Source organism: Betta splendens, chromosome 22 (assembly GCF_900634795.4).
Source record: "Betta splendens chromosome 22, fBetSpl5.4, whole genome shotgun sequence".
Classification (NCBI taxonomy): domain Eukaryota; kingdom Metazoa; phylum Chordata; class Actinopteri; order Anabantiformes; family Osphronemidae; genus Betta; species Betta splendens.
This window is the reverse complement of record NC_040900.2, coordinates 7809845-7834399: the sequence shown is the minus strand read 5'-3', so window position 1 is coordinate 7834399 and position 24555 is coordinate 7809845. Positions and strand designations below refer to the sequence as shown.

General features: G+C 45.1%; 2 protein-coding genes across 3 annotated transcripts; one reads left to right on the top strand and one right to left on the bottom strand.

Annotated features, from left to right (window-relative positions):
* Positions 1-3837: 3837 nt before the first annotated feature.
* Positions 3838-5653, bottom strand: nkx2.9 (NK2 transcription factor related, locus 9 (Drosophila)). The gene is made up of 2 exons (XM_029139274.3): positions 5116-5653; positions 3838-4942 (listed from the first exon to the last, which is right to left on the bottom strand). Exons 1-2 carry the CDS (start codon positions 5273-5275, stop codon positions 4380-4382), a joined length of 723 nt encoding a protein of 240 aa, XP_028995107.1. The 5' UTR covers positions 5276-5653; the 3' UTR covers positions 3838-4379.
* A 9102-nt stretch (positions 5654-14755) lies between these two features.
* pax9 (paired box 9) lies at positions 14756-22125 on the top strand. Of its 2 annotated transcripts, XM_029138740.3 has the most exons (4): positions 14756-14928; positions 15553-16167; positions 17810-17943; positions 21200-22125. In XM_029138740.3, the coding sequence occupies exons 1-4, from the start codon at positions 14925-14927 to the stop codon at positions 21452-21454; spliced, it is 1008 nt and encodes a 335-aa protein (XP_028994573.1). In that variant the 5' UTR covers positions 14756-14924; the 3' UTR covers positions 21455-22125. The 2 variants fall into 2 exon arrangements, with proteins under 2 accessions (XP_028994573.1, XP_028994574.1); XM_029138741.3 differs by lacking the exon at positions 17810-17943.
* Positions 22126-24555: the final 2430 nt, after the last annotated feature.

The window sequence follows — 24555 nt, the reverse complement described above, 5'->3', positions numbered from 1 at the left end:
CTCCCCTGTTCTTCGCTGGCTTCTGGCTGCACATTTCACGGCTGACTGCAACCTATAGCGGATAATCTGCGCCGGGTGCCGCGCAGGACCAATGCACAAGCGCAATGTGCACACGGTAAAGCGCAATGTGCACCATAAACATCACAGCAATGCACATCATTCCATAGCCTAACAATTATCCTTAATTAGGCAATATTATCCTATAGTCGAAGGCTAAATATTACAGTCAAAACGAATTGGATGCGGGCGCGTAATTCACAGGACATATAATCGCAGGTAATTAAAATTACAGCACGTTTCTACATCCAAGGTAAATCCTGCGAATTTCCTTAAGACATTCCTAATGATCTAAATCAGTACCTTTCCCTGATCACACGCGGCTATTATCTCCAATTAGCGGTAATTAGTCCAAATGTTGCGGCTAATTCCTCAGAATAATGAGGACACTTTGAAGTGGCGGGTAGGAGGCTACCGAGCCTTTGTTGTCGAGTCTTCAGGTTGTTGTGTATGAACTGATTTGTGCATGATATAATTCAGAGAGTAACTGCAGAAATTAATATATAGTGTGATAAAAAGTTACGATGTTACAAGCTGTTGTTTTTTGCAAAAATCAGTTGTTTCTTTGCAATAATTTGCTGGCAAATAAGTCTGAACTTCATAAAACATACATTTTAAAGGAAACTTGTCAGAAAGCATTTATGCTTTAAAAATAAATGAAAAAATTCAGTTCGTACCTAATAATAAAGCAGGTCTAACACCAATATGCATGCGTCCATATGTGATATTTCTGTATTGGACCTTCACTTTAACCACTTTAAAATTAAAATCTGACCTTTTCATTTTTCTCACGAAAGCTGTGGAGAAATAGAAAAGCTGAGACAGAGGTGACTAAATGCAAAATGAAATTAAAGACGTCTCCTGACCTTTTAAGTCTTTTTATATTACTAATGTTCAGCTTTCAAGTGAACTACATGAGGTTACACTAATTAATAATCACTGGTGCACTACACCTAAGTATAATACGGGTGTTTCGACTTTTCCTCCTACTTCCCACATCAACTTCCTCAAAGTCCGGAAAGACAAATGTTCTTCTCTCTCCACTGCATTTACTCCATTAGGAACTTAAGATACATAATTAAGATAATAATTAAAATAATTCAGATTAATAATTTAAAAGTCAGAAAAAATATTATTAGACTAAACACAAACTCATCACATCACTTATCACACATCAGTACTGATGCAAAAAGTCAATAATTTATGAGTTAATAATTAGAAAATAGTTTTATCAGACAAATACAAAATTTTAATTAAAGGGAACCAAATAATATTTATAAATAATTTTTCAGCAAAAAATACTCAAGTCCTGTTGCATTTTGAATGCAATTAAGTTTTGATATTTTACTATCTAGCCCTTCCTCTACCATTCATAAGAATAACGCTTTTGTCTGGAAAGAAATGCTAATGACTCTATACATCATCTGGAAGTCAGAAAGACAGTGTGCTGAAAAAGTGGGACAAATCAGTACCTGAAACGAAACTGTGGAAACACTGACGCGTGACGTCAAGCGAGACACAGACACACGTCACTACGGGCAGCTTTCACCCAGCTAAGCCACACAGTAGCTGGGAGATTCAAGAAACGAAGCGCGGTGTGTTCTCAGCCTAGCACGCCCCCTAGCGGTTCAATGCGGAACACCGTGTAGCCACTCACCTCCATTGGGGGAGGGAGAGGCTTCCTGCAGCCATACAGTGTGTTATTCCGCCATCTAGTGAAGAGTTGAACATTCACTCATGCCTAGACGATGTAAAATTCACTTTTCTTATTTGTTAATGTTGATAAAACGGCCACAAAGCCCAAAATGTCTATAATATATAACATCTTACAAATAATTCAAAGTAGACGACTACTTCAAGTCAAGACTTTGACTGAACATAGGAGTAGAGAAAATATATATTATATAAAATATTTTTAAATGCTCCTAAACTGCTTGGGAAGATGAATAAATTAAGTAGAGGTAACAGTCCACACCTGTACTTCCAGTTGTTTTTCTCAGCCCATCTCAGGTTTGTAAGTATGTGGTACTGATACAATGTGCGAGCAATAATATATAAATTTGGGTATCAGAGCTAAATTTATGAATATTCACAGTTAGATGCTCAGTCGCTGTAAAGAAGTCTTCATTTTTAATTTGCGGATGGGAGCACATTCACATTTTGATGGTTTGACCTTTGACCTTACAAAACTTCCATTCATGTATCTGCTATTCTGCAGTTTGTGTTGAGACTGAAGTTTTTTTTTGCACCTGTACCATTAACATTAGTGATAAAGGTCAGTTCACTCTTCAAGCAAATACTGAGCAATTCATCTTTCAACCTGCAAAAATGTGTCCTAAAAAGTGACACCGACGTGACATTAGTGCAGTGGTTTCCATCCTGAGGGTGTTTCTGCTTTAAGATGGACTTGAAATTTAAGACTAATCTATCGTTTTGGTGAAGAAACTGTGGTTGCACTGGGGTCAACTTTATGTGCTCTGCACCAATCGTCATTGATCTGTGGTAATTCAGTAACATGAATTTAAGAAACCTGCTAAATGTAGAAACAAGTTCCTTTGTTTTTGAAAGAGAAGCAGATTTGATTATAATTTAAATGATGTAATTGATCAGCGCAGACAATGATAATGTTAGATTTTGATTTCAACAGCTTAACAAAACTCTTCCTACGGCCTAGTTTACATGAACCTTAAAGCTTTCCTCAGAGCCCAATGACAGGCCACTGGGTAAAACTATAGGATGGGCAGGCTAATACCAGCCCATCCTTTTGAGACAATTCCTCTGACCAACTTAAAAAACCAATGGCAACCTCTAAAAGCCTGTCTTTGTCACCCTTAAACCCCAAGATGCTCTAAAACACCATTGTGCAGTTAAACCTCATAAATTTGTCGCAGGGACTGATTAAACATCACGGGAATTGAAACACTAAAGATTTTGTCTCAGTCCCTTTTGGATGTGGGACAATGGTCCATTCACTGGGGCAGACACAGACAAAAAGAGTGTTTAAGGGGAGATGCAGCGAGCTGAGGGGTTCGGCCAGTCCCCTCCATATGTGATACAAGGTGGCCCCAGCGAGGGGCACAAAGGACCAGGTGACAGGGACGATGGTGTGCAGGGTCACAGGACGCGCAAACAACATTATAGTGGGCGTGAAAGCAGAAGACCCCCCTCGTCACCCGTGAAATACTGACATGATTTTAAACACTGCAGCACATTTTTCACGATACAGCACCTCAACGCGAGGCCTCAGGCGGGTGGCAACCGAACGAAAGGCAAGTATTTAGCGCTGGCCAAGAATATCACCCATGAGCAAACGTTTAATAACAGTCAACAGCAAATCTGTCCTGTTATGGGCATCAAAAAACATTTACCTTCCTGTGTATAAAAACCATGGAGCTCAGTAGCAGCACCTGTTCAGTTATGGAGTCACATCCCTCCATCTCTTTATCTTTCCTTTCCTTCCAGTACACACATTTCCATTAAGGCTAAGTGAGCATTTCTCCAACAAAAGTTAATTGTATAAAAGTGAAAAGCAGCCCATGGGCCCAGACGACTGCAGGGTGCCATAGTGAGGGAGGCTGCAATGTTTACTGGCTATTCTTATGCTTAAGCAAATCCAGACCTTTGAGAGCAGCGATGTTTGCTCAGCTTTTAGGTGCATAATTAGTTTTTAACATTAGAAAAGCCGGCGTGGCCCCCCGTCTAGACCTGCTACATATTTTAGGTTTCACAAACTGTCCATGTTGGGATTTTAACACCAGCTGAACCAAACACGCGGGGATTGTTGATGTCATGAATGTGTTTCACACTCAAGTAAAATAAAATTTGGGCTATTCTTGCACCCAAATTCTTTCCATTCAGCAAAGACTGTTCTGAGCAGAATGGAAATAAAATAAAGCACAATACAAGTGTAAAAGTGTTCATACAAAATATAGGAAAGGTTTATTAACAATTTCAAACATTTTAACAGTTCAAACAACCAAAGGTCTCATTAAAACAGCAAATAACTTCCTTTGAAACATTCAATAGTATTGCTCCTCTATCGCCGCCTATTGCGGCCTAATGTACATGAAACCTCTATGTACAAATATTACATTTAAACCCACACAGCTGGGTGCATATAATCTCACCGGATAATTAAAGTATGCGGGCTACGTCAGGAAGCCCAAGCACGAAAAAATATTAAGATTTTTGATCTCACAAGCTACAATATCAAAATAAAATGTGCAAAATATCGTTTGTTCTGTGGAAAATCTATGTTTAGAGTTCACATTCAGAAACATCTGATGCAGGTCTAAGTGAGTTTGTGCATTGAAACGAGGTCTTCACTTGAAGGCATTAAAGTGGACCGAGTCGCTCCAAAAGTCCCTCCAGGCGAATCTGGACGCGGCAGCGGCAGGAAAGTGCTGGTACTGGTGGGGAAGCGCGACTGGATGCTGGAGCGACGGGTAGGCCAGGGAGAAGGGGCCCGGCTGGGAGGACGCGGGCAAACAGCTGGATTTCTCCGCGTCCAGCAGGCACGGGTGGAACGGCTTCCCGTCGCGGACCAGGATGGGAACCACGACCCTGCGCAACAGAGGCGGCGGCGCCACCTCCACGTCCGGCGGGCCTCCTTCCGCCCGACCTCTTTTCATCTTGTAGCGGTGGTTCTGGAACCAGATCTTCACCTGGGTCGGCGTCAGGCTGAGCAGCCGGGCCAGCTGCTCCCTCTCGGGCCCGGACAGGTAGCGCTGCTGGCGGAAGCGCCTCTCCAGCTCCAGGGTCTGGGCCTTGGAGAACAGAACCCGGCGCTTCTTGCTCTTCTTGCCCTTGTCGGGCTCCGAGTCCAGGGAGGAGTCGTCCGGTTTGGTGGAGTCGGGAGAGGCCTCGAGGCTGCCTTCATCGGACGCTGCAGGGGAAATTATTACAGGTTAGACGCTATCTTCTCATTCCATGTGAGGAGATGTCAACACTTCATTTCAACAACTAAGAGCTATTGGATTATAATTTTAGAATGAATATATAGACTTAAAATAATGATTGTAAGGAAGCACAATGTATTCAATTCAACCATGTACTTACACATGCATGGGCTCCGGTCGCAGTCCATCCAGGAGATGTAGGGCGAGCTGGACGAGCAGGAGGAGTAAACCGTGGAGCACCGCGGCGCTGCCTCCGCATCCTTCTCAGGCAAATCGAGGATGCTCCTGACGGAAAAGCTGAATTTGGCCGCTGCCGCCATCGCGTCTTTGTCCGCAATCCGCGTTTGTTTTGCGCAAAAAAAAGAAACGGGCGCCTACAGTAATGCGTCTGTCCAAGCCGCGGATCCACTTTACGCACTGTCCAAACACCCGCGCTGTGTCCAACCGGGCTCAGTGTTTACACAAACAGCACTCCAGTGGCTGCAAACACAAGGCTGCGCGCTTATAAAGCCCCCCCCCTCCTCCGCTGAGTACCTGAATGGCTGGAGTGCTGTCACCCAAAGACGGTAGGTGGGGAAACACTGGAGAAAAAACGGCAACGCGTCAACAATGAGCGAAGGAAACACTCGTCATCATTACAGATTCGCCCCGTATCGTCAAACTGGGGAACAGATAATGGTAATTGTTGGAGCTGAATCACGTCTTGGGTGGCAACTGACAACAGAGCCCGTCCCATCACCCCCCCCCCCCCCCTCCTCCTCCTCCCTCCGCCATCCTCTCGCCCAAACAAAGTGTACCAACATTTACATACAAAGTGAGCAATTAGCGTGATGCCTGTGAGTTGGTTTAACTAATACGTCCATTAGAGACGTATTAATTGCAGACGTGAGAAGTTTAGTGGTTTATGGATGGTGGAGGAGACGAGGACTTCTAATGCAGGAAGAGAGAGGGTGGAGGTAATCTCCACTGTTGAGGTCGTTTGGCAAGAAATAAAACCCAATTTGAAAAGTAATCGTAATTATAAAAAAAGAAACCGATTTAATGACTTTCTAAACGGAAGCGTCCAGATTGTACATTGATGACATCTGACCATTCCGTGCGCGGTCTGACGCGGGCTGGCGGATTTGTGTGCGCCTCTTTGTGCTGCCGCACATGTAAAACACGCGGAATGCAAAGCGCGACTCCAGCCTCATGCGGCCCGTTTTCTCCTGTCCCATTTGATATTGATATGTGCCTCCATCCACTTCAGCGCGGTGCCTGAGGCCGCGAGCAGAGCGCTGGTGGACCTGCCTCCCCTGGCGTCCTGGGTGGTCGGCCGAGAGGGAGCACAAATACATGCCAACCACAGGAAGGGGACAAAGGGGAAAATGTAGCCCCGCGTCCGAGACCCGTTGGAAGCATTTGTTCCAGTCAAGATTTTGCATTTGTTCAGTCCCGCAATAATGCCTGATTGACGCCCCGGCACAATGTCCTTTAAGTTTGCAGGATAAATCCGAGCTTGTTCCGTGTTGTCATGGTTTTGAATGGAGCTGAATAGGATCCGGGACACTATCTACTGCTCTGCGTCTGCTGCCGCCCAGTCTATAGTTAAGCGCAATATTACGTGTGATTCAGGACGTATGAAATTCCTCTTAGATTATTAGAGTTCAGCAAAGTCGGCGACTGGTGTTAATAGCGCAAAGTGTGGAAAAGGCGTTTTTACGCACGTTACGCACATGCGTTAAAAGTAGTTTAAGGTGGGTTTTTTTAGGATTCAACGTAGCTTCTGGGGGCAAATATATAGAGGACAACTACTCCCAGCATCGAGTGTGTGTACACTACGGCCTCCCGGTGTTTGACAAACAGCAGCGGATTACAGTAGGCGCGCTGGAGTGCTCGGTTCACAGAGGCCACTCCATTGGAGAGCAAAAACACGCAGAGGCAAAGAGAAGTCATGTCCAAAGAGCGGGAATTTTCTCTGTCCACAATGACCCATCAGCCCCTTAATCTATTTAACACCCGCAGGCCTCACCCAGAGAGGGTCCTCCGCAGCTTCCAAGAGCTCTCCACTGCCAAATATTTACTCTGTTGTTCAGCTCTCCATCCCCGGGCCGTCCTCAGCCAAATCCAGAGCTTTCTCACACTCGCTGGCTGAAATCTGGACAGCTGACCCGTTCGGGCTCAGGAGGCTCTGCAGAATTCAGCAGTGAGAGTATTCGTATAGACTATGGAACACTCTGAAGCTGTGATGGTGCTTTTAAAGGTGACCAGTCTTGTTGTGTGTTGTTAAATGTATTATTTAAAATTTACAGTCAGTGCAAGAAGCATTTTCAAAAACTCTTTTACAGCCATTACCGTTTGTGGATGGTTCAAGTCAAAGCAGCAGTTAGTTATTTTTGACCTTTTCTGTAATTATTCTGTAGTGATTCATCACGCTGGTGATTCTTGACCTAAACATGACGTGTGAAGTGAGTGGGCTTCACCGGCACCGTCATATTAGCGACTGTTCCACCCGCTGACATCTATCACTCAAACCGTGACCCGGCCGCAAACAGATCAAAGACACGAGTCCCGTAACGTTGATCTGGACTCAATCTGGTTGATGATCCGTCACCTCCAGGGCCCCAATGACCCCTCTGTTCCCCCTCAGAGCAACGTGGTGCTTCAGCAGCTGCACCTGCTGCTGGTGTCCTCTCCCTTCCCTCTGTCCTGTAAATACCATTAGCATTTTGGAGAGGGGCGGCGGGGGATAATTACTTGGCAGACGCAGAACTCCCCCTGCAGTAACGCGCGGGTCTTGTGAGGCTGCTTGACCATGCAGCAGCTGTGTGCTCGCGGCTCAGCGAAAGTGTGTCAGAAAGTCAGGTTTGTTTGTGCGGCGCTTTAAGGCACAAAACCTCTGTGTGCCGAAGGGATTTGTGCAAAAAGGACACACAAAACAACATGTTGGCTGACACCAATCTGATCACCAAGTCTTATTGGGAAATGAGAATGCATGAACACATCACGCTGCAAAGATGGAAACTTCCTGTTTCTACGTCCCACTACACTTCAAACTATTCTAATAGTTAAAAAAAATGTTTAGTCTTTTCTTAAAATCGTTACTGACTGAACTTCTAAACTTTTACTTGTGAAATGACTGTTTCCTTAATTTGACCAGACCAGTATCATGCTTTGTCATGCTATCATGTTTTAAATAGAATTAAATTAAAAAGAAATGAGGTTTAATAAAAACACTTTCCACCTACTGTTTGAAGGGGAGAGAGGTGATACCATATATGTTCTGCAAAGAATAAAATAAAATAATCTGTATTGTACTTTACTGAAGCTTTTAAACCACAGGACATGGGACTGTGTTTGGACTATAACATTACGGCTCATACTAAAAACACATTATGAGTGCTACATCTGGAATACTTGGTTGCCCTCTGCAGGACACACATCAAACCTCAAACCTCAGACACAGACAGACCAGACTGTGGCTGCAACACAGAAGATCTGTCACTCTCTCACATAGTAGTAGCTGGTAATACATATTAACAATAGCTGGTAGTCAAACTGAATTAGAGGAAGGAGTGTGTGTACCTGTGGTTTCTCATACTCCATCCTTCCTTTTGTACATCTGAGGAAGGAACAGAGAACAAAGGATGAAAGCCGCCGCTGCTGTTTTCTAGCTGCTGTGCTGCATCTTGGGTCCAGAAAGGAAGCAGATGATTTTCTTCTGGTTTTATACCTACAACAAAGTGGCCATCCAGATCTGAAGAACATACAGTACAGAATAATCACAGGTATTCATAGAAAAATATCAAATAAAAGCACGAGGAATGCAGCTACATTTAAGTCAAATGACTGTATAACTTATTATTTGACATTTCAGTGGTCTGTATCAACATAACTCGCATTATTCACCGTTTACTTATCTCCTCATGTTGGTGAATGGTTGGAGATGTTTAGTGTAGTCCAGATTGTCGCCACTAATTGTTTCTTGCGCGTCCACCAGGTGGCGCCACTGTACTTCGAAACAAACACTGTCCGGTTTTCTTGCGTGCAGACGCTGAATCTGCCGCATTTGTGATCATCCGCAGGCATTCTGGTTTTAGGAACACGCGGGAGCCCTCAGGTAATGACGGCAGACGCGTTATTCTTAACGTGGTGCGTCCTGCAGCACACCTGATGCCAAAACAAGCCGCTGGACACGCGACTCACATGTCGTCATATTACGCTTTGTGATTGAATGAGGCAGTCGAGTGAGGTGTGACGCCTCGGTGCTGTGCGGCGTTCTTGTTTTAACTGGAATAAACGAAAAGCTCATTTTTATAGCTGTACATTCAATATAAGGGCACAAAGCGTCTAGGATGTTGTTACAATCATCACTGGCATTTTAAATCTGACTCACGTTGATCTGTGTTTGTGTAGGAGGATATTGTGTGCGCCCAGTAATCCAATAACACTGTATAAAAAACCTAAAGCTCGTGTGCCCAAACCTGACTAATTGCAGGAATGCTTGTGCGCTCATGCACGGGTCTTAATGGATGAGGAAATTGAATATAGCTCCAATCTAGGTATGACTCAAAGATTCCTCGCTTATAGCGCACAACGCGGCGGTGTGGTCCGCAGCAGCTCCCCATTTGCACGTCTCCGAGCAGAGGTTGCGCCGTTTTCACCCCCTAGTGTCACTGGTCCGGGACAAAAAGCGGCTCCAAATGAGGCCGGAATGAAATATTTGATACTAATGGATGCCATGTGCCAGACGAACGGATGTCAAAGTGATATATGCGTGAAAGAGTCGTAAATATTGTTTCTGTTTGACCCTCTGTGCTGAAAACGCGGGGCGGGCCTCCTGAAACGCGTCCACGCAGGCCGTTAACCCCGCGCTCGTCCTCATTAAGGCCGCGCGGCGCGAACACGCAGAAACACTTTAATAATGTCACCGGAGTTTGGCCCGCGACGCTCCGAGTCGTCCGTGCGGCTTGTTTCAGAGGCCGTCGAGTGACGCCAGCAGAGCGCGCGCACGAAAGCTCCGCAGTCGTGTCTTGTTTGTATCAAACAGCTGGAGGCGACGCCGGTTCCCTCCGCAATAAAGCGGACTAGTGGTGGTTCTGGGGACAAACTGCTGGCTTGTCACAGCAACATGCGCGCGCGCGCACGCACGCGTAGGGCGAAGGGTTCGCGCGTGTCAGTCAGTTGGAGGACAGCTGAGATGACAGACCTCCAACCCTCAGTTAGTGGTGACTTGGATTTCCTTCGGGATCTCAGTTGGCGCAGTAAACCGGGGACTGAGGGACGCTGTTCTCGCTGCTCTGCCGCTTTCTCCGCAGATAAGCCGAGCTGCGCAGAGTCGCTGCGTCAAAGATGCTGCAGATGTAGTTTTATACCACAGCGAGAGCTGTCAATCTAAATTCAGTCTTGTGCCTCAAATATGTTTTAAATAAAAATTAAATTTATCAGATCACCGTTATTTAAGTATTATTAATGATGTAAATAATAGAAATAATATCAATATTAACCTGTGAGAGCGTACACGTTTTTTGTATCAAGTGTCAAAGACGAGAGATTAAACAACAATAATAATAAAATTATAACCTGGTTTTTATTTTTTTTTAATTGCTTTAATTCTGCTGATGTTCGATTCGTGATCTTCATCCTCTTGCCTTTTTCGTCGGTGTTTTTCCTGGGTTTTTCTGTTTTACTATGCGTTTTCTTTTCCTGTTGCGCCATTAGATGAAAATAGTCATTGATTAAAATCTCATGACCAGAAAATGTAAGCGATGGTGGTTCAGATTACATTAAATAAACCTAAACCTCCACTAAACTGGATCAAAGGCGCGTTAGACTATTTGGTGGTTAATGGACCTCCCCCCCTCATCATCATCATCATCATCGTCATCATCATCACTACCACGTACAGAGAGGAGCTCAATGATTGAGAAAGAACCCTTGAAAATAATTCTTAACATTCTCATTTCAAGCGTTACATTTTCCGGTTTTCCAACCACAAGAAAGCAACGTTATTTATATTTATGTTTCGTTTAATAAATTCCGTCGCTCGTGAAAATTTCAACTAAAATTAAAGATTAATTATTTAAGGGTTGAATCTTAATTAGAGACGCTTCTTTCAACCCATGAACCATTGATGCTACAAGATAATATATTTCGATTACATTAAATCGAAATCCGGCTTCATCCTCCAATATTTGTTTTGATCCGTTTTATATTTTAGTTGATACCAGTCAGTCACCAACCAACAGTCTTTATGCGCAGCCCTCTGTGTCTCACCGTCGAGGAGAACGATTCCTCGTGTCTTTACTTGCTGAAATTGAGATAATAATAAAAAACAAAACAAACAACAAGGAGGTGGTTAAGTATTTGCTCATACATGAAGAGGATCGCTGAGGTGGGAGTGTTATCTCACTTTATAGCTGTTTTGCCAGAAGGCTACAGCTTTTAGAAGTAAACGAACGCAGGTGGATGCGTTCTTGTCTTTGTTTATTATTTTTAATATTGAGCAAAACAGTTTCATCTCCTCTAAATGTGCGACCACTTAACAAACAGAAGGGAAGTCGAACCTTTTGTGTGACCTGGGGATGACAGTCAGACACTAATTTCCGAAGACGCTCTGGGACAATGAAGATTTTTCCTGACGACAGAAAAAACGCCACAGAGACACGATGGACTCACAAACAAGTTATTTTTAGGCGTCAACACAATTATGACCATGAAAATCAGGGTTAACGTGAAAGAAAGTCGCGACACAAACAAGTAAAAGCAAACGTCCAGGAGAGGCAGCCTTTGTTCACAGGAGAAAATCTGTTTTAAGATTATCATAGTTCGTTATTGCCGTCACTTTATCATTATTACAAACATTGATTTAACGGCAGAAATGTGATTATTCGTGCACCTTTGTTCTCCACAGAACCAACACCTTGGTGCGTTGAAGAGCAGCAGGTCACTTTACTGCAAACGCGCTGCTGGAAAATCACGTCAATATGATATTATTTACAAAATGCTTCTCATGCATTAAATCGTAGATTATCGGGAGTACGTGGTGCAGCGCGCCTCTTTCATTTTCTTCCACGCACACGCGCACACAGTGGGAATAGTCTCAGTCATCTGCTTGTTGCGTATAGCAAGAAACCCGCATAACACTCAACTGGATGGAACCAAAACGCGTTTCATTAATTACAGTGTTGTGCAACTTCCTTTGTGTGATGTACGTTTATCTTCAAAGCATAACCGTCCGTAAGATTTCTATTATGTAAAGACCTACTGTCACACAGCACAGCCTACTGTGCAGGAGGGTTTAACCCTCTGACGTCCGAGACCAAAGCCACAGAAAGTGGGAAAGCGAAGCATTCGGCGGGGAAACAGCGTCGAACCCGCGACTGCGCCGTTGCACAATGTCGTCTGACAAGTGATGCATTGCCTTCACATGCGCACGAACAGCTCAATTCGACATGGACGATTTTGGGGCTTGTGAGCAGTACAGGCATGTGACAGCCATGTAGAGGCTGGAAATCATGCGTGGAGGCCTGTTAGCGCTGGAGTGGCGTTCACGGACGCACGGGAAATAACACAAAAAACGGACCCCAGGAGCAAAAAGAAGTCGTTGCTTGCTGAGATACACAGATTAATTCAGTCCATTCACATAAAGGGCCACATACTAGCTAATGATAAACACATGATACGCATCTAATCCTCGTTAACGGCTCCTATTATTATTATTATTATTATTATTATTATTATTATTATTATTATTACTATTATTAATAACAATTTCAACCAGTGATTAAATAATAATTTTAAGTCGTGCGTAATTGATCAAATAAACGCATAAAACCGGTGATGGCCACCGCTGTGCGTGTAGCCTCGTGCGTCTACAGGTTGGATTCCCATTATAAGACAGAAAAAAAGCAAAGCGCACGTCTGTTTAGCGCACACGAGGAAGATGTAGCAGTTTGCGGAGACCTTTAATCCCTTACCGCTGACCTTTTGTTATTTTAGCCATCAGTGGCACCTCAATGGAAACAAGTCGAGCACGTCTCCCCACGGTAAACATTGCCCTCGACACATTAGGAGCCTGGGAGCCGAGCAGGGTGGGCGTTTGGAGCGCGCGCGCCACGCTGGAGGGAGACTTTTGTTAATATTAATCCGCAAAACACCGCGTTGGTCGTGGGCAAAAGAAAAGCATCGGTTTGCGCCTGTTTATGGGTCGAATTCCTATTGGAGTTGGGGCGCGCTATAATCTGTGAAAGACTAATGTGAGAGATGTGCCATCCATCCCGGGAAAGCGAGGAACTAAATCAAATGGAGGAATAATGGGTTTAGGCTTCAGTGCTCAAACGACAGAGCCGAACGTGCTGAAACAAATGGGGAAGACTTGTGTGCGTTTTGGCCCCTTGCAGCCTCCACTATGTTTAATGTCAGCGAAGGCTTTCAATAATATTCCTAATTGCACGGCGGTACAGGAGCGCCGTTTGATGTTTACATGCACGCTGATCCCCGCGCGGTGTTTTGAGATGAAGGTCAGTCACGCAACGTGGCCTTTCTAAAATATGACACGAGAAAACCCGAAGCACGTGTCGAGAAATGGGGAGAGAGCGGAGGCGCAAAGTTATGGCCTGTGTTTGTTTCTCGTGTCGGGAAGCAACAAATCTTTATTATTAGTTGCAAGAGGGGATTTCTGTAAAGCCGGCCCGTGCATGCAGAGGTAGTAACGTCAGAAATGATCTCTTTTTAAGCCTTTTGGGGAATTATGTAAAGGTTAAGACATAAAATTTAATTTCTTTATCATACAAGGGCTCCACAAACCGCACGTCCTCAAAGCTCGATGTGCGTAATTGGAGAGTGGGGATTGCGTTTGGCCTGGTTGGCGCAAAGGCACAATGCAAATTGAAAAATAGTTTAAAACGGAAAGGTAAAAATTATTCATTGAAAATTGTAACGTTGGGTAGAACTTTCGTTTTCAGGTGGATATGAATGTGTCAAATCATATTTACTTTAAAATTTATACAGTCTGGGGGAGGGTTTAAATTTGACATTTACCTTCAAACGACACAATTAGACAAATTCCTTCCAAAGGTTAAACCTTTCCGTTACCTCATGTTTAGCAGAGCCACCTCCCGCGAAGGACTCGTTTGTGGCGTTGAGTCCAGACGACGCCTGATGCGCAAAAACGAGGAGAAACGTGGGCGATTAATTAGAATAATCTTAATCGTCAGGTGCGCAGAACACGTTGAAATTTACCATAATCGCGCAGTCAATTACATTACTGAAAACCAATCATTAATCCCGTCTCATTTCTTTAATGGTCCCATTTGAAAAGTTGACGTAAGGAACGGTAACGACACCCAATGTCAGGAAGCTCCTTCTCTTTGTTTATATATTAAACTTTAAAGTTATTTTATTTTTAGGATATAAATGACAAATAAAATCACGTCTTAAAATAATTATATAATAGCAATAGGAAGGTTTCGGGTGAATATTTTCTGACCAATGAAATTTTTACGCATCTTGTTTTTGTGGTTTCAACTGACCAGCACCGCGCTGAGGCGACAGCTCTGATCCAAACCCTTGATACTGCATTGTGCTCACTATCTATCCCAATACCAAACGCACTGGTGGTGGTGTATCACCAACTCTGTAACACGCGGAAGACGGTTGGGGGGCGATCTCTGAAAACTTGACATGTCAAACGTTTGGACCAATGGCTGCACCGCTCTGAGCAAACTGCAAATTTGGGCTGGAGCGCGGAGCCAATCAGCGGGAGAGGAGCGCTGGAAGTCCGGCCTCCCGGTTCCAACACATTGAAATGTAAGCCTGTCTCCGGCGCCGTCAGGAAACAGATCGAGAATTTTGTCCCTCTCGTTCCTTATCGCGCAAGAAACATTTTCTTGGACGCGGTCTTGGACGGTGGACACGCTGGACGCGGAGCAGGATCCACGCAGGACGCACAAACAGGACACCGTGTTCTTCATCTGCGGCTTTAACACGATGGGTGAGTTCAGGCTCGGCTCGGTTTTTGCTCGAGAGAGATGCAGCGAACGGGTCACCGTCCTACAGCAAGGTGGGGAAATATAGAGAAAGACTGCGCGTGATGTTCGGACAGGTTAATCAAGTGGGAAGAAACCAGCAGACTGAATTATTGCATGCGTGAATTTGGACACCGGCCACTCGACAAGTGCGTCAAAGTTTGTCAAACTAGTCTGTGTGGAGGACGACGATCAGTCAGCGATCAGCAGTTCTCACCTATGACATTAACACAAAACTGAAAGTAGAACAGTTTTGTTCTGGTGGGAGCAGGAGTTTGCCGAACTGGGAACTATTATATAAAAGTTGTAACATTATGCTAAAAATGGCTTAATTCTAAATATTAAGCTGTCGTAATGAACGTTGTTTACGCCCTAATGATGAATTACAAACGAAACAACTCAAATAAAAACAGACGAGTAATATCTCTGCTATATTCCACTGCATATAATTACTAATATTTCATAGGATTATATCTGCATAAAGAAACGCCGTTGTTTAACGTCAGGCTGTTGGAACGCTGCAGTGGGCCTTGGTTCGGTTATCGCCGTCTCATTGTTCTGCCGTTTGGTGTGTTTGTTTCTGACACCAGAGCCAGCCTTCGGCGAGGTGAACCAGCTCGGTGGTGTTTTTGTGAACGGCAGGCCGCTCCCGAACGCCATCAGGCTCCGGATAGTGGAGCTGGCCCAGCTCGGGATTCGACCCTGTGACATTAGCCGGCAGCTGCGCGTCTCCCACGGCTGCGTCAGCAAGATCCTGGCCCGCTACAACGAGACGGGCTCCATCCTGCCGGGGGCCATCGGAGGCAGCAAGCCGCGGGTCACGACGCCCACCGTGGTCAAGCACATACGGACGTACAAGCAGAGGGACCCGGGGATTTTTGCCTGGGAGATCCGGGACAGGCTACTAGCGGACGGGGTTTGCGATAAGTTCAACCTCCCCTCAGTCAGCTCCATCAGCCGGATCCTCCGCAACAAGATCGGGAATCTGTCCCAGCAGAGCCAATACGAGTCGGGCAAGCAGGCGCCCCATGCACCGCCACAACCAACGATACCCTACAACCACCTCTACTCATACCCGACATCCAAAGTGCCCACCCCCCCCGGCATGCCCACCCTCCCCGGACACATGGCCATGCACAGGATATGGCCTTCGTCGCACTCTGTGACAGATATTCTGGGGATACGGTCTATTACAGAGCAACAAAGTAAGCACGACTGTGTGGAGCGCGGTCCCGTTTCTTTATTGCACTGCATTTACACAACTTTTGATGGTGTTTTTGCGCGCGAGAGTGCGAACTTGCGTGTTTTGGAGAGAGGGATTTTCGGTCGTCTAATCGTTTTTATAGGTCTCCAAGAGTAACTATTGGAACAATATGAACTCCGAGGCCTCTGCGGAGAGAGCTCGAACGCCGTTTGACCCGCCTGCTGATACTGATTTGAACGGGGAGGCAGGTCAGTTCAGAACCAGATGGTCCGGCTTGCAGTGATAATTAAGAGGCGGATGTAGAATATTAGGATGGCGGAGGGGAAGGCAGCGAGTTGAAGGTGCCGCTGCGCGTTTGCCGCAACTTGGACAGACATTTTGTGCACGGCTGCGCACTCGGCAGGTTTGGAAGGCTCTACTCGTGGCCGCGTTACGTTTCTCTCGTGTCACATGCAGGTATAGGCCCAGGTAACGTTTGTCTCGCTCGCAACAAGACCACGGGTGTTTTGGAAACAGTGAAACAGGATCCGGTGTAAATCAGTGCTAATGGCCGCCTCGGTGTTGTGAAAGGGTTTTTTTTTTTTCCTGAGAGCTCGTTTTCCAGCGGCAGAAGGGGAAGTGGTGTCAGTCGTTCAGTCGAGAGCCTCGCGCTCAGGATCCGGGGCTGCCACGCTTAAACACGCCCCGGCTCCTCTCCGCTTCCACCCTCATGCAAAAACCTACCACGGGCAATCTAAACAGGACACGCGTGAGACAGATATGAACGACAAATCACCGGGGAAGGAATGTGTTTTAAAAGGCCGCTTTTATAAACAATTTATGCATTTCCAAATTATTAGCAGCTGTGTGTACGCGCAGGTTTCTCAATGCGGGGCTGTTGGAGCGCAACTTAGTGACGTGGGGGCTCATTTGCACCAAAATGATTTCAGCATTTACAAAGCGCACGTGGAATTTATGGAAAATGACTGATGATCATTAAGAAATTAAGACAGCATGTGAAAATCTAATATAAACTATTAGCGATTTTGCTTATTTTATTTGACGCACACACAGTGTAGGTTACATGTGATAGGATGGTACGTGTGCCTCCAATCACACGCATCAAAATACACTAAATGTAAGTAAATAAAAAAAACGAGTAGTACCAAGTTAGAACCTTGGGCCTCCGTTGTCGAATTTTACGCTCCAACGAGTTAAGCTGTGGAAGTAGATTCAAGCTGCCGCAGATACGTTCACTTCTCATAACATTCGTAGAAAACCCTTGACAAAAACACGAGGTCGGGTAAGTTCACCGAACAGTGGCAGTGGGAAAAACTAACACGACCATTTGGCACTTGGGACACAATCTAACAGAAAACAGTCTCAGTATCAGATTGTTGGATGTAAACAGTGACACCAGAACGGGGTTTTGCGTTTTAGACGCTGGGCACACGGACGCCCACTGACACCTGAGCTACTTGTGCGTAAAGTGACACATGACCGTGCTTCAGTTGGAAATGTCAAAGGGTTTATTATGTCTCGTGCATCCTGGCTAACCTGGGCCCGGTGTTTGCATGGGAAGCAGCGGCCTATGCGGGTCTTTTTCCTTTAATCTCACAAAACACCTCTCTGACTTTCCTCTCTCCTCTCTTTTGCCCCCCCAGTTAGTGACAGTCCATCCTTTCCCAGCGCCAAACTAGAAGAATGGAGCGCTATAAACAGGACAAATTTCCCACCAGCAAGCTGTCCACTAGTCAATGGCGTGGGTAAACCGCATTTAGAAGCAAAATACACACAGGTAAAAGGCTAAGAACGGACACACCTCATTTTGTGTAAACTAAAAATAGAAAAAAAATTAACACTGCCTTTAAAAATCAGAATAGTATTTAATTTTAATTAATATGGCGTGGAACCCCCATTACCGCTCCCTCTTAGCCACTGGGTGCATTTAAAATATTTTTATACACTTATTATATTGTTCGTGGATATGAGCACTGACCAACAATTACAGTGCACATTATTTACTAAGAGGTCAAGGGTCGTTTGTCAACTTGACTTTTCCAAGCCTGCTTTATTATTATAACTATTTGTAGCACGTTTTAGAGAAGAAAACTAGATATAATCGTTATTAACTTTCCTGGTAAATTATTGCAGAATATTTAATATGTCTCATTTAAAGTACAGGGACAAACTGAGCCGAGACGCTGAAATGCAAAGAAAAACTCCAACGTTTCGATAACGCGCCTTACAGCTGGTTGTCACGAGAAAATAGCAACGCGTTGTAAGACTAAACTTTAATTAGGCATATACATTTATTACAACACATAGTCGATAAATAGGCCTGTTGTAGCATATATAAAAATCGCCGCATAATTCTTTACGTCAAGTTAAATGTTTTAGCCGCTAACGTGCATTAATTGTTCGTTTCTAAATTTTATTCCACTTCTATAAATAGGAATATATTATTTTCAGCACAATTTGTCTAAGCTACTTCTCTACCTGGCGTAAGCGCATGCGTGCTCGTCTCTCGTTTTCAATGAGAGCGAGATTCCCGTTACAGATAAGGACAGATCGTCTCTAAGCCACTTCATCGGGGCGCAGATTCGGCGTCCCCTCGCGCAGACAACAGGGAATCATTTCTTTCTGTGAGCTGTGCAGCGTGGACACAATGACTGAGCGCTTATCCAGCCAGCTAGACAAGAACACAAGTGGGCCATTAAACGCAGAAAATAACAACTCTATAAATTAGAGTTTATGGCAAGAAAAACAAAGCACGATACAGAAAGCACCGTTCCACCAAAAGATTAACGCTCGCGCCCCGCTCTGGTTTCACCCTGGCAGCTACTGCAGCCTCCCCAGACCTGACGCGAAAAGATGCGCAGTTCGTTTGTTTGATGCAGAGACGCGTTAAAAAGAAAAGATGTCTGCGTAAAAAAATTAATTAAATCAGGGAGTTTTTAAACCGCAGCTCATTTAATCCCAGATTTCGTTTTCAAACTTGTCACGTCGTCTTTATAGCTGCCGGGCAGATTTGACTCCGGATGCAAACTTAATTCAAATTGTGACACTGGAGACGTCTAAAGGTAATTTTATGTGTGTAAAGTCTGACCGGGCCTAAACGCACAGTCCCCTGAGAGGCCGCGGCTGTTTTGTTGACTTTAGGCGCTGCTCAGAGGCAAAACGCTCACGCGGGACTGTCAGGATTTACACCGGAAGAAGAAAAAGATCATCATTAAAATAGGTTTAGGGTGAAGGCACGAGCTCGGTGCGCGCGCGCAGGGAGCCGAAAACGGGGTAGGATGAAACGTCTCACTCACATAACCCAATATTTCATAAAGTATTTGCTGTCGCGAGATGAATGTGTTTTTAAACATTTTAATGATTATTTGAAATACAAACAGCGGGATCAGCACGTGACAAGGTGAATCCGCGTTTGTTCTTTATTTGCCTGATGGCACCGGTGCGTTTTATGACTCGGTTCTGTTTTGCTTTCGCTTACTAACATGCTCGTAATAAAAAGCATGAAGACATAAAGCAAATATTATTAATCTAATCTAGTCGTGTGTACAGTCTGTGCTGTTATTAGCACAACGTCTGGAGCTTCTACATATTTTAATATGTTAAATATTAAATAACTAAACCACATCCTTAAATGCTAGAGTTCGTATGTATAATAGTCTGTACAGTTTATTAACTTAATTAATAGGTTGACAAAATAACAGGTACACAAATAAAACATGCAATCTGATACAGGGGCGCTGCCACAAAATAGACCCTTTGTAGACCGTTTGTTGACATTGTGTCAGGCAGGTGTGGGTTCAGCTCTGTGGCAATATCTGAGGCTGTTCTGCTACTGGACAATTACATTGCAGGGAAAACGTCTTGCTGTTATTTTGTATACATTCCTGCACTGCTTCCAGTGTGTGTGTGTGTGTGTGTGTGTGTGTGTGTGTGTGTGTGTGTGTGTGTGTGTGTGTGTGTGAGAGAGAGAATGTGCACATACAGGATCTGAGAGCATGCTGGAGTGTGTATAGTTGACATTTTGTGGGCAAAGGTTTAATTACGCTGATTTAAATGAAAAACATTATTTCAAACACGGCTTAACGCGCGTTCTGAAATGGGCTGTGGTGTCACTGGGTCAAGTGAAGACGCACAGCCACCCACAAGTACCAGCAGGGACCCACAGACACCTACCCAGACACCCGCAGCCAGCCAACACACTCCCACAGAGGCTCGAGTTCACTGCACTATTTTAGAGAAGCAGTCTGACGATGAAAATACAGTAAGTCAGAGAAAACAGGAAATTCCCAATTGCAGAAATAATTCCCAGTAGTCCCAGACCACCCAGGACCAGAATATGCCCCCTGCTCTATCGCTTCGGTGAATTCCTCAGTTCTAGTCCTGTCACCGTTTCAGGGACGCGGAGCCAATTCATGCTTCGATCCCATTGTGGCTCGGGCTCTATCGTTTTTCACCTCCTCCTGGCCCTTCACTCTCAATCCCTCGGGACATCTGTTTCGCGGCGCCCTCAACCACCCCGTCTCCCACCACCGCCATCCACTTCTGGGTAGAAAACAAGCCCAGCGTACAGACAGACAGCCAATCATGCAAGTATGGTTCCTATACACGTTTAATACGTTCCAGGGGCATGAGAGTGCATAATTGATCATTCATACTTTCATCAAAATTGGGGAAATGGCTTTTTTATGTGGTGGCTGTGAAGTTAGAATTTAAGTCGGTGCTGTTCATAATTCAAACGTCACTTTTCCTTCCACTTTCCGCCGCAGCTCGCCTCAGCTTTTTTCTATTACCGCTCTCGGCTGCTTGTGTGCATCTACCTGGGTTTGGGGGAGGGAGGGGCATCGCCGCACCACAGCTAAAAAGGGAAGTAAATCCTGTCGCGCGACGGCACTTGACAACGTTTCTCCAGGGAGTGATTTGCAGTTTTTAGGCAACATCACTAAAAGATGTCTACACCGAGTTGGGGCCTAAACCTAAAGCGGCATGTGAAACCTTCAGGTCTTTAATCCTGTCTCCTCTGCTCCCTTCCCTAGACGCCGAATGGTTTGCCCACAGTGAACAGCTATGTCACAGCGCCCAGCATCCCTCCCTACCCCCCTCCCACCCCAGTGTCACCCTACATGGGGTACAGCGCCACCACGTCGGCCTATGTGACCGGACCCACGTGGCAGCCGGCCAGTGGCAGTGCTCCATCTCCCCGCAGCTGTGACATCGCAGCCCCGCTGGCCTTCAAGAGCACGGCAGCCGGCCGCGACGCCGTCCACGCGCCCGCCGCCTCGGTGCCGTGACGTCACCTCCGCAGACTGATGAGAGGGGGAGCAGGGAAAAAGAGGAGAGAGGGGGAGGGGGGCGAAACGGCGGAGATGGGAGGGCAGCAAGTCTGACCCAGTCTTGTTCCCATGAAGGACTCGGCCCCAGGACCCGCGTTTGTGCCGCTCCACCCTCCTCCAAAGACCCACACGGAATAAACGCGTCTGAAAGAACTTGCAGGACAGGTGTACTGAAGGACTGATTCAACATGATCCCTCTCAGATACTTTACTGCACACTTCTGCAAATGTCTTTGGGCGTAACTGGGTAATGTATAACTTTATGAATAAGCAATCAAAAGAAGAGGGGAAAAACTTTGCATTAGTGTTTCAGGGTGCTTATTATTGCTTGTTTTTATTTTGTTTGTATGCCCTTTGTCGTTATGTTTTGATAAAAGTAACTGTCGTATGGTGCATTGTTTTCCCACTTCTCTAAAAACGCGTAGCCTGTGCAAGAGCTCCAGAGAGAAGATTATTTATTAGACTAAAGGTACGTTGAATGAAGTGCAATTAGCCTCGCGGACAGAATGGGAATCTCCACGCACATTTTGACTAAATTGGCCTTGGTCTCACGTTGGAGTCTAGAGAATTAACAATTGACAGATGTTGCACAATGAAATTGAATGTATCTTATTAAATTGTTTGGCTGTTTATGATCCTCTTGGAGTTTTCGGTGGCTTGGAGTGTGTGTGTGTGTGTGTGTGTGTGTGTGTGTGTGTGTGTGTGTGTGTGTGTGTGTGTGTGTGTAGGGTGTGATCAGTTGAAACCCATTATATTCTGTCCTTCTCTCTCCCCCGACTGCATCCACGCTAGATCCAGGGTGTTTTACATAAGCAGGAAACTGCTTTTCATAAAAAATTATGTACCCGCTCAAACAAGACCTGTATTTTCATTACCACATGTCACAGCTCACTAGGAAAGTTCATCAGACCTGCTCTGAGCAACAAGTCTGTCTCCATTTAGAGCAATTCTGAGAAATCATTCAGACATAAACCTGTCCCCTCAACACGTCACAAAATATGGGCCTTTTAGTTATGAAAACGGGCCTGAAATTTATAAATAAAATTCCCTATTTATTAAGAAATAATATTTCAGAAAATATTTAGTACAATATTCTCAACTAGATTTAAAATATATATTATAAAGTTATGAAAATGTAAAACATAGTCAGGTGCTATTTTATACCTAATTCTTTTGAACGTATGGGAAACCTTCAGAAATATCTCATTAAGTGATGCGCTTTTTAAATAATACCATCTCCTGTCAAGCTTTAACTCAACTTTAACTCAGTGATTTAATGATGTGCTAGATTCACACACTAGATTTGAAAATCCCCACTGCAATAAAAGTTGAGATACGAGCGCTGATAAGAGCCAGACTCCCGTGCTACGGCTCAGTCTACGTGCAGTCACAGAGCCACAAATAGGCGCGGTGGCCTGCGGTTCCGAGGTCATCAGACATGCGACCCAAACACGAACCTCCAGCGGCCCCAACCGGGCCAATTTGGGCTCAACGCGACGCGACCGTCACAAAAGGAAAGCACGCGGGCCGGCTCACAAATGACATGCTTGCAAAGTGGTGCAAAAATACTCTGAAGGTTTAGCGGGGGAAATGTGGTGTAATAAATTACGAGTGAGGCTGGCGAGCCGCGTCCAGCCCTGCAGCGGAAGCCAGAGATTTAAACAAACTGGGCTCCTGCGTGGACGCAGCACTGCAGATTGATAACTAGCTCAACTGCTATTTTACATAGCACTACCCACTGGTGAGGGTTCAGGAGGTGTTTGCTTTAGCTATAGCCCCATGTTTCCATTCCTCCTGTGCTACAGCGTAAACAGTCCGTCCATGTCGCAGTGTCAACAGTCCTCCCCACGCAGGAGCTGATTTGACTTGGAAAGCACTCCTCCCGGCATCCAGTGGTCACGGACCGTTGCTCAGGGATCGTAGTGTTTCTCTGACCGTACGTGAACCACATCACAGAAACGTGCTGATCACACGCGCTCGCTGCACCATCCAGGCCTCAGCCCTTCACCGTACGCCATCCATCACCAACACCAAACCATAGTTAACTTTGAGTGGCATGAAAAAGTCATTACATGCTGTTTTTTACCTCAGCCAAACAACTTTTCCTTTCAACTAAGTTAAATGAACTGAGCAGAGTCTTGTTAGGCTTTTCTGACTCATACAACAAAATTAAAATGCGGTCCTCTTAATTGACACCAGTATTTTTGAAAAAATAGAAACAGTGTGTTGTAGGAGGGAGAAATACTTTCTCAAAAGTCTAATAATCCCTGGCGTTGGTCAGCTTTATGGAAGCGAGGTCTAAAAGGCGTAGTTTTAAAAATAGGGGCAGACACATGTTTATAATTAATGATGTTGAGTCTGACTTCAGTGTCATATGGTTATCTTTACTTCACCACATGCAATCAGAAACAAGACAGCCCTTTGCAGGGTAACACAGAGCAGAGTAGCACGGCACAGGGCTTCATGCACGCTTCGGCTCAGCGGACATTTTTAAAAGAAGCTGACAACAGCCAGAGTGTTTGCTTAATGCCTTAGAACAGCAACGCTGAGCAGGCAGGTGAGCGAGAGCGCCCATGGAGACAAGAACAACTGGCTGGAAAGAAGCATGAGCGCTACCATGTTAAAGCACACTGACTGAATGAATCACTGCTTTATTACACAGAGATTTAAATACATATTAATCATTAGCTTCATGGCCGCAGGCCTGTCAGAGTGGAGCCTCTGGACCGAAATGTCACAGGTGAAGATGAAAACTATACAGAACATGGAAAATGTTATAAAGAAAATGAGGAGAAGGGGACTTTGCTATTAAAGATTTATGATGAGCGTGGGGTGCAGGGAATCCAGGTGAACGGTGGTTCGGTTGCTTAGCGACCGGGAATACACGCTGCACATGTTACAAACTGTCAAGTGTGAAACAAACATAGCATTCAGCACTCTGTTATAGAGAGGGCACGTTAATCGCTTACAACTTCATCAGTCTGCAAGGCGCAGTCGCCAATCCATCACCGCAGCCCCGCGGGCAAAAGATCTAGGAGCCGTTTGATTTTGGCAGAGGCA

What these genes read in the sequence shown, in the direction of transcription:
- pax9 (XM_029138740.3), top strand. An exon ending in GTCTATTACAGAGCAACAAA is followed by an intron (nt 16,168 to 17,809) that starts GTAAGCACGACT and finishes TTGCCCCCCCAG; the next exon opens with TTAGTGACAGTCCATCCTTT. An exon ending in TAGAAGCAAAATACACACAG is followed by an intron (nt 17,944 to 21,199) that starts GTAAAAGGCTAA and finishes TCCCTTCCCTAG; the next exon opens with ACGCCGAATGGTTTGCCCAC.
- nkx2.9 (XM_029139274.3), bottom strand. Translation starts at nt 5,275, where the DNA reads ATGGCGGCAGCGGCCAAATTCAGCTTTTCCGTCAGGAGCATCCTCGAT. An exon ending in CGACCGGAGCCCATGCATGT is followed by an intron (nt 4,943 to 5,115) that starts GTAAGTACATGG and finishes TTTCCCCTGCAG; the next exon opens with CGTCCGATGAAGGCAGCCTC.